The sequence below is a fragment of the Dunckerocampus dactyliophorus genome, chromosome 17 (genome assembly GCF_027744805.1).
Source record: "Dunckerocampus dactyliophorus isolate RoL2022-P2 chromosome 17, RoL_Ddac_1.1, whole genome shotgun sequence".
Taxonomy (NCBI): Eukaryota; Metazoa; Chordata; class Actinopteri; order Syngnathiformes; family Syngnathidae; genus Dunckerocampus; species Dunckerocampus dactyliophorus.
Genome location: NC_072835.1, coordinates 16900882 through 16910779, shown reverse-complemented (window position 1 = coordinate 16910779; position 9898 = coordinate 16900882). Strand labels below are relative to the sequence as shown.

General features: G+C 38.7%; 1 protein-coding gene across 2 annotated transcripts in view; it reads right to left on the bottom strand.

Moving 5' to 3' along the window:
- Positions 1–225: 225 nt before the first annotated feature.
- Positions 226–9898, bottom strand: part of LOC129169802 (nucleus accumbens-associated protein 2) — a 44700-nt gene continuing 35027 nt past the window's right edge. For both annotated transcript variants that reach the window (XM_054756588.1, XM_054756589.1), the window contains exons 6-7: positions 9733–9830; positions 226–8480 (exon numbers count right to left, since the gene is read on the bottom strand). In XM_054756588.1, coding sequence (XP_054612563.1) covers positions 7951–8480; positions 9733–9830 — 628 coding nt within the window. In that variant the 3' untranslated portion in view covers positions 226–7950. The remainder of the gene's footprint in view (positions 8481–9732; positions 9831–9898) is intronic.

Genomic DNA, 9898 nt, shown 5'->3' with positions numbered 1-9898 from the left:
TATTATGAAAAACAAAACAAAGTCGTAATTTTGGGAAAATGTGGTTGCAGAAAAATTATGAATAATAAATACAATAAAGTCAAAATATGGGAGTAATATTTACAAGAATAAAGCTGCAATAGATGGGGGAAAAATACAGCAGAAAAAAAAAAAACAGCTGTTTTCTTGGAAGTAATCTGGCTTTTTAATGAAGTTGACACAGGAATTATCCACAAGACACAGATGTGGTGAAGTAAGGGCTTTTATTAGAAAGCAGAGTTTTCCGTATTGCATTGAAATAAATCAGGTATCTTGGATTACACAACTGAAAGTGGTGATGGTGAACACACCTTAATGGGAATGAATGCTTTTTTCTTTAAATTCAACATCAAAAATGGCAACTTGCATTTTTATCGCATATATATATAAATATATACATCTACGCACATATATGTGTATAGATATATATTATTGTTGCTGAAGTCAGAAGGCGCATAAACATTTTAATAGTTTTCATTTTAAAACAAAGCAACACTGAGAATCGTCCCATCCAAGGTGAGGTCCAACCTCGCGAATGAAGATCAAAAATGTAGCTTGCACGATTTTCAAGTCTAGTTCTTTATGGACCGTTCTCTGTTTAGAGGTCATCGAGGACTGGGCCTGGTCCACGCTTAGCTTTAAAGCAGAGCTTTTTTTTTTTTCTTAAGAGTTCTGGTCCGAGTCAGGAGGACAGCTCTGCTCACAAAGCACCAAGGAAATCAGTCAACAAAAGATCAAGTCTTTTGCGTCATCCGTTCCACTTTTTACGACCAAGAAGGGGCGTCTTTGCGTCCCTGCAGGTTTTTTCCGTCGAGCAAAAAGCAAAGTGGAGGATGACTTAGCAAAGAAGCGAGAGCACAGCAGTTCACGTCACATCTCCTCTCTCCAAAGTGCATCCTGATTGTCAGCGCTCTGAACACATGGCTTTAAATAAAGGTGCCTCGTTGTTTTTTTTTGTTGTTGTTTTTTGCCATTACATTATACTTTTTTGTGTGTTGTTTTCCTCTCTAAATCATTCTAAAGTGCTGGTTCAAGGACAAATACATACACATTCAAACTTTTTAGTGCATTTCTTTCGACAACCATTCGACGTTCAAATGCACAACAAGGGAGTTAGTCTTATGTATTTCTGCTCTTCTTGCTGTCACACAAAAACATTCAATAAAAGGCCAGAGTGTTTAAAAAACAATTACAAGCCAGCCTGCTGCGTGACTTCACAGTCTGCGTTAGCTTACATTAATACATGGTGCATAAAGGTCAAGAGGTTTCATCGGGTTAGGTCTGAATGGCATGCATTTGTATGGTACAAGCGCCTCTTTGCATATAGAAAAAACACTTTTACACTAAATGGAGGATGCATGAATGGCTGAATGAAGCAAGCAAGTATTTTTTTTCTTTTTTTTTTTCTTTTTTTAAGGAAAGGGTCTCTTTGACCGCTAAAAGACAACTAATGGATGATTTGAAATCAGTGAAACACAGCACAACTTTTGACGGCTTGCAGTCGGTAAAGGTTTGTCATGACATTCTCAAAAGAGTTTCTCAGGTTATACTGACAAAGAGAAAGGAAAAAGGAAATAGTTCTAAAAACGGATGTGATAAAAGGGGGAAAAAAAATACATTTCTGGGCTTTTAGGGTGTTTTGCACTTGGTACCACACTAGAATACACTTATTCAGAGTTTGTACATGAGTTAATCAGGAGAGAAGCACAGCAATAGCGATGTCCTGCTTGCCAAATAGTGCATGGTCATTACTGTACACATTAAGAGCGGAAAAAGCATATGCCAAATAGTGAGCCAGTGGGGTTGCATAGGAGTGGCCATTTTTCTTATAAATTTTCATATTTTATACAGTACATGCTGCACAGCTGTAAGACCATGCCGATGTGGATTATGTTGTCGTTTTACAAGGAATTTTTAACCCCTTATTTGGGGGAGAGGCGTTCATTTCACGTTTGCACTTGCGGCACAGCGGTTAAGACCATGCTGATGTGCGTTTTGTCATGTTTTATGAACTTTAGAACCCTTGATTTGAGGAACTGCATTAAATCCTTTTGATGTTTATTCACGTTTGCACTTGCGGCACAGCTGTAAGACCATGCTGATGTGTGTTTTGTTATGGTTTTGTAACTTTAGAACCCTTGATTTGGGGAGCTGCATCAAATCCTTTTGACGTTTATTCACGTTTGCATGTGCGGCACGGCTGTAAGACCATGCTGATGCATGTTTTGTCATTTTTTTGCAACTTTACAACCCTTGATTCGGGGAGCTGCATTAAATCCTTTGACATTTGTTACCAGATTTATTTTACAAATTGACTTCAATGATAAACCTGAATGGTTGGTTAATTTCCAGAATATTCCTAATAATCCCACATTTCTGGCCATTTGCAACACTACTTGTGAGTCATTTACACTGATTTACAAATAATGTCATTACCAACCTACTTTACCTTCATAAGTGTACCCTTGTGGCATAATGGTACCTTTTAAGTATTAATGACCAGCATCGTCAAGTGATTTAGGCTAGCAATATCGGACTTTTAACATGGCAAGCGTTACCTAATATAAAACATTGTTTTGGAGGTTACGTTTGGTACAATTACAGCTTTAGTAAAAATAAAGAAAAACAGACTGTATTGAATTCAATCACACAATACAGTCCTGGTGCGCATCATCTACAGTAAATACGCCTGCACAGTCACAGTCTAAGGCACAGCTTTACACCCTTTTAGCACAGTGTAGCAAATCCATATCTTTTCTTCTGGTTTTAAAGCCCACTAAAATGCATTGCTGTGCATTATTTGTGTACAACAATGCACTAAAACACTAGCGGTGTGTTTGATGCACAGTGCTCCAATTTTCAACGCAAGGACATCAAATGGAAAAGCATTGGGTTGAAAGCAAAACCAGTGCATCGCTCACATTTGGAGACAGAACGTATTCACTCAAATAGTGGCCAATGAATCAACTGCAGAGAGCGCCAGGCCTTTATTTGAAGGTCTTCATTTGTACATCTGGGAAGGGAATGTTGAGGTGTCTTGCGTTGCCTTGCTGTTTCCTCACTGTTACTTGTTACTGACGCATCGGCCCGTGTGTAATCAGGTTTGCGCTTGCTGTCTGGGCATAAGACCATGCCTAGCCACATTTTTTAAACCTTTATTTGGCAATATGCATTATTTGTCTGAAGTTTATAGATCTTGAGTTAGATTAATGCGTGAGACTGCGTTCATTTGTCATTTTTAAGTTGACTTAAGTTTGCACTTGCTGCACGGCCAAGACCATTCCGATGTGCGTTTTGTTTTATCAACGTCATGATTTCTTTTTAAACCCTTTAGGGAGCGGCCCTAATTTGTCCTTATTAAATTTTGCACTAGCTGTATGGGCATAAGACCATGCAAGACATTTGTTGTTGTCTTACAACCCTTTATTTAGGAATATGCATTATTTGTCTGAAGCTTACAGATGTTTGCACTTGCTGCACAGCTGTAAGACCATGCCAATGCATTAGTGCCTTCATTTGTCTTTGATCTTCCCGCACGTAAAACCATGCCTCTGTATTATGCTTGTGCGTTTTTCTTGTCAAATGTTCATGTAGTTAGACCGTGAATTTAGTAAGTTTGCACTTGCTGTGCAGCCATAAGACCATACCAATGTGTTTTATCAACACTGTGATTTCTCTTTAAACCTTTTAGGGAGAGGCCCTAATTTGTCTGAATTTTATTCCATTTTGCACTTGCTGTACGGGCATAAGACCATGCCTATGGACATCTTTTTGTTGTCTTATGTTTTATAAACTTGGTTTTATAAAAGTTATTTCTCTTCAACCCTCTATTTGGAGATATGCATGAGTTGTCTCAAGTTCATCGATGTCTGCGCTCGCTGCACAGCTGTAAGACCATGCTAATGCCTGGGAGTGTGTTCATTTTACAATTACAACTTCCTGCTTGTTGTACATTTTTCTTCCCAACCCTTCATTTAGTCAGCGGCCTTTCAATTGTTAAGTCAGAATTTTATTCAATTTTGCATTTGCTGTATGGGCATAAGACCGTGCCTATGCACATTTTTTGTTGTCTGTTTTATAAGCTTAGTGATTATCTTTTAACCCTTTATTTGGGGATATGCATTATTTGTCTAAAGTTTATAGATCTTTGCATTTGCTGCACAGCTGTAAGACCATGCCAATGCGTGCGTGTATTCTGTTGTACATTTTTCTTTTCGACCCTTCATTTAGGGAGAGGCCTTCAATTGTTAGTCTTAAATTTACTTAAGCTTGCACATCCATAAAACCATGCCGATGTGTGTTTTGTTTGTCTGTTTTATCAACGTTCTGATTTCGTTTTAAACCCTGTATTTAGGGAGATGCCCCAATTTGCCTGATTCGTATTCAATTTTGCACCTGCGGCATGGTTGACCACGGCAATGTGCATTATGTTGTTGTTTATTCAGGGAAAGGCGTTCATTTGTTAATGCGTCTAATTACGGCTACCACAGAGGAGGCCACTATTTGGTAAAATACATTACAGCTTATTTCGACATCATCTCAATGTCAGAATGGTTTAAAAAGGAGTGCCAATGCTGGCAAATTCAGCTCATTCAGATTTATATTCATTGCGGGGGGGAAAGGCTGATGTTAACCCCTATTGGAAGACCTCTTAGGAACATTTTGCAATGAAATAAAACAAACTTAGTGAAATCAATGCCACCCAAAAGATTTGACCCCTTTGCCAAAGCAGCACCAAGGTTTACATTCATCCAAGAATGCAGCCATTCTGTTCTAGCCCCGTTCTAAGGGACGCATTACACTTCCCGCCCAAGCAACTAAACAAAAACTAAACAAAAAACTGTAAACATGACCTAGTGCAAGTACAACCCTGTACACCTTGTGCAGGACCTTCTTAAAGCTTCGCATTAAAAGAACCAAAATGAAGTTGAACCTTGGAAATGGCACATTTTTCGAATCAACTATGTCGGGCATCATTTTGTCTTTTGTCGTGTTCACTGTAGAAAACCATCATTTAACACGGATGAGGAACACATTTAAGAAAAAGAGGAAAATCTGTGAGTAGAAAGAATGAAAATAGAGTGAGCACACAACCACGACAAATCAAAAGGTTTTAAATCCATATTCAACATCGCCCTCCTTCCTCAACCGACAGGACCGCTTATAAACCCAAATTTACACATAATCACGACAACAAATAGGACACTTTCAGTCTCAAATTCAGTCACATCTTTCTAAAATGATTCATTTGTCTTTTAGAGTGCAAATGCAATAAGCCAGCTGTGCTGTGTAATATGCTTCTATTCAATAATTTACCCACCCTCCCCTCTGGAACAATAACAAATAACAGGATGGAAGAAGGACCATGTTGATGTAAACCACATCAAAAACCGAAGGGATTCTCGAAAAATGCGACGTCGAGCGCCTCATCCCGCTGCTTTACTGCAGCTCGTCTAGGCGGGGGAGTGACAGTACGCGCTGTTTGTTGTGTCAAACACAAAGTCGATTCTGGGTCACACCCAGAACAGTTCGAACATGGCGCACACTGAGGTAAGATCCCAGTAAGAAAACTCAATAAAAATAACCCTAAACAAGTCACTTTATGTATTAATCGCAGTACTCTATAGATGCATTGGTCTCCATCCTTTGTAGTCATGCATGCAAGGTAACATTTAGTGCATGTTGTTTTTCAGGATTTTTACCTCAAGACACAATTATTGTACTTTAAAAGCATTGTTGCATTGCATGGATATTCTTTTTTTTATGCATTGGCTAGCATCTACACTGTATGTATGCATGTGTGTGTGTTTGTGTGTATAGTTGAAAAGGGCGATCCCAAGCAGACACAGCCATCACTTTGGCACAAAGACCAGAAAGGGAAAATATGCATTAAAAAATACGTAGAAACGCATGACTTTCCACGACTGTAGCGTATCCCGCTGGGCATCCTCCTCCTGTTATGATACTGTATATGTATATTACAAAGGAGTATGAGAGCAACACCAACATTTTTTAAACAGGTGCTAAAAGTGTTCAAGTTACTAGAATAAAGCCGTAATATTCAGGTTTCTTTTGTTTTTTCCCAAAGTAAATGGCAAAATCACCACTCACGCCTAAACGCAACATCCATTAATATAACGTATGGAAGAAAAAATTCTCATTGTTTGTCAAAGTTTAACTACTACTTTCAATGGTGAATTTATTATCGTAATTGTACAACTTTTTTTTAACTGCTTTATTCATGTAACATGGTACGACGGATATTAGGGCCACATAAAAAAAAATAAATAAAGTTGTAAATTTACGAGGATAGTCACGAGAAAAAAAGTCGTACATTCACCAGAATAAAATCGCAAACTTACAAGCAAAAAAGTTGTAAACTTACGAGAAAAAATGTTGTAAATGTACAAGAATAAAGTAGTACGTTTACGACTTTTTTTTCTCGTAAATGTACAACTTTATTCTCGTAAATTTACAACTTATTTCCTCGCAAGTCTAAACTAAACAAGTCTAAAATTTACGACTATTGTCGTAAATTTACAACTTTTCTCGTATTTACAAGTTTTCTCGTAATTTCTCGGAAATTTACAACTTCTTTTCCCCTAAGTTTAAATAAAAATTTACGAGAATAAAGTCATGAATGTACGAGAAAATAGTCGTAAATTTACATTATCCTAAGATTACAACTTTATTCTCGTAAGATGGCAACCTTTTTCTCAAAAGAAAAAGAACGGAAAAAGTTTTTTGTCGAAGAAGTATTTCTTGTGATATTTCTATTTTATTTTCATCACGGTACGACTTTATTTTTGATTTACAATTATTTTTTGGTATTTAGGGTGTGGCCCTACACCTTCTTCGTTGTATATGCACTTTGCTTGTCTTCTGAATGACCCTATGGGGGTAAAAATGTCATATCTTCATCATAATTAAAGAAATACAAATTTTGGGCCATTCAGACTTTAATGTATAATGTATTGACATAAATCTTTACTATTTAAGTGTTTGTAAAAGTTTAACCACTACTTTCAATGGCGAATTTATTATCTTAAGAGTGGAACTATTTCTTCGCATAAAATTGCAAGATTTCTTTTAAAAAACGAAAAACATCTTAAGTGGTCTATGATTACAACTCTGATTTTTATTCCTTCGAAAAAATTAGATTTTAGGATTACAACTTTATTTTTGTAAAATTGTGACCTTTTTCTTGAGAAAAAAAAAAAACACTATTCCCATACGATTGTGACCAAGGAGTACTTCTCGTGATATTACTATTTCATTCTTGTCATGTTACGACTTTATTTTTGTAGTACAATTAATTTTTTTGTATTTACAGTATGGCTCTGCAACGCCTTTGTAGTATATGCACTTTTTGGTTTGTTGAGTGAATTCTATGGGGGTAAAAAATGTCATTTGGCCCACTATGACGCCAATATATCCCCCCGTCGGATGCATTAAGCAGTTAGATGCGTTCTTCATTAGCAAACATTGGTTCGCTGCTAGATTCCAATGTGTACTATTGTAGAGCTCAGCGTAATACTGTATAGTAGACATTGATTCCGCATATTCCAAAAAAATAGGGGACATATTTTGACATGACAACCACACAGGAGAAAGTTGCTTTTGTGCCCAAGGAGGAGTATTTTAAATCGACGCAGATTGAGGTGAGATTCTGAGAAATCCATCAATAGTGAGACCGTAGAGCGAATGTCTCGATGCCATGCCTGTGTCTGCTTGGAGCGCTTTCTACGTCAACAATCACCAAGTGTACAAACACCTCTGTGTGTGTGTGTGTGTACACGTGTGACAAATTCCTGTGGCATCAGATCACAAGCTTTTTGCACTGGATATTTTTCTCTTGAGGAAGCACAGAGGAGGAGGAATTGCGACAAGCAAAAAGGTTAAAAGCGAACTTCACGATGTGAGCGGCGACATTCACTGTCCGTTCACCCTCAGGCCTTGTTCAAAACCTTCCTGCTCGGACGACGCGTCGCCACAAACGCCCGCCTCGGCACCGGGGATCAAAGCGGGCGTGCCCAGTGATCCGTCGCCGGCCTCTAAGCCGGCTTCATCCTCGTCTTCCTCCTGCTCTTCCTGGACTCCTCCCCCCGCGGCTTCCACCTCCGCTCCGGTCGCCGCCGAGCCCGGGCTGCCGGTGGCTAGCGGTGGATGAGTCCTCAGAGGGTCCTTGCGGTCGGGATACAGCCTCTGCTCAAAGGTCTTGAAGTCGGCCTCAAAGGGGAGGGGAACCCCTTGTTGAGGGTTGGTGCCGAGGCCCAGCCCCAGCCCTACGGGGGCGCCGCCCATGGCCATGCCGGCGCGGTACACCTCCATGCCGTCGGGCAGCATGGACTTGATCTTGGGCAGCCACCTCTTGCGGACACGCCGTGCGTTTGTGCACATGTCAGCAGCAATCACATTCATTTCACTCTCCTTGAAGTTAGGGTTGAAATTCTGACAGTAGACTGCAAAAGAGAAAACATAAAAAAAATTAATATTTATGCTCATTGTACACTTTTACGGTACAATAACACAAAAATGGCCAAAACCAGTGTGATCTAAACATTGAGCTCATGACAGTCCACTAAAAAACAAATTTTTTAACTTTTCTTTACATTTTCATGTCAAGGTGTGGAAAAAATTATAATTTTTTATTTTTTCTTTTAAATTATACAATATTATTGTCGTAAGTGTGTAACAATAAATAGCTTGAACTTGCCAAAAAAATGAAAGCAAACGTACAGTCGCCCTTCGCTACATTGCGGGTCTTCAAAAATTAAGAAATGACCAAAAAAAAAAAAAAAAGTCCAAAAATACTGAAAGACACGTTATATGTAGTATTCTGGTCACTAGGCGCCAGTAATGTTACTCTGATGAGACGTGACATTAGATTACCTTCACACTGCATAGAGTCAGCCATGGTATGTCCGAGTGAGAAGAGTGAAAAAGAAGTTCTCCTCCCATTATGTGTGGAAGTGGTAAATTTTTGGCTTCCCTACTCTGTTTGAAACCCTTTAAGTTTAGAATAAATTGGAGACTACCTAGTTAGCTTGGTGGTATAGATAGATTGGATATATTAGACATGATCGATAGATAGATTGGATATATTAGACATGATAGATAGATAGATAGATACTTTATTGATCTCCAAGAAAAATTCACATTTCCAGCTGCTCTGCAAAAAATGTCATAATGCTATGTTTAAAGCGGCGGCCGTCTCGTGTCCCGTTGCCTGCACATTATTGTGGAAAGGTGACTACAGGGGTGTTATTCCATGTCTGCAGGACTCTAATAATGTTAATAATCATATTTACAAACTCATAAACAGGTTTTCTACGCTAAAATATTCAATTTATTAAAATTATCGTGGTTGGGTCTGGAGCCCATTAACCGCAGTAAACAAGGGACGACTGTAGTGCTAAAAATAATAAAACATTACTTTGTTTATGACATGATTATGATGAATAATTATGTCATAAACAAAATAATCATTAATTAGTTAAACATTTTATACATGTTTTTATAGAGTGCTGTTTACCCTACCGGTCAAAAGTTTGTACACACCTCATTCATAACTGAGTACAAACAGTTTGAAATGTAACCACAATGTTTAATATTGAACATGGTGGAACATTATTTGGGTGATGTTGGCGGGCTGGATGGCTGCCTGCCTATTGAGAACCCCGGTGTATAGTACACTTCAGAGAATTCACTTACGTTTGACAGCGTTGAGGACCCTGCTGTCCAGGGGTTTCCTACTGGGGTCACTGGTCGAGGAGCGGATACCAGTCCCACAGCTGTTGGCTAAAGTGTTTCTGCAATGTGGGAGGATCAACACCAGGGGGCAGAGTCAGCATCAGGCCAAATCACAAAGCAAACACAA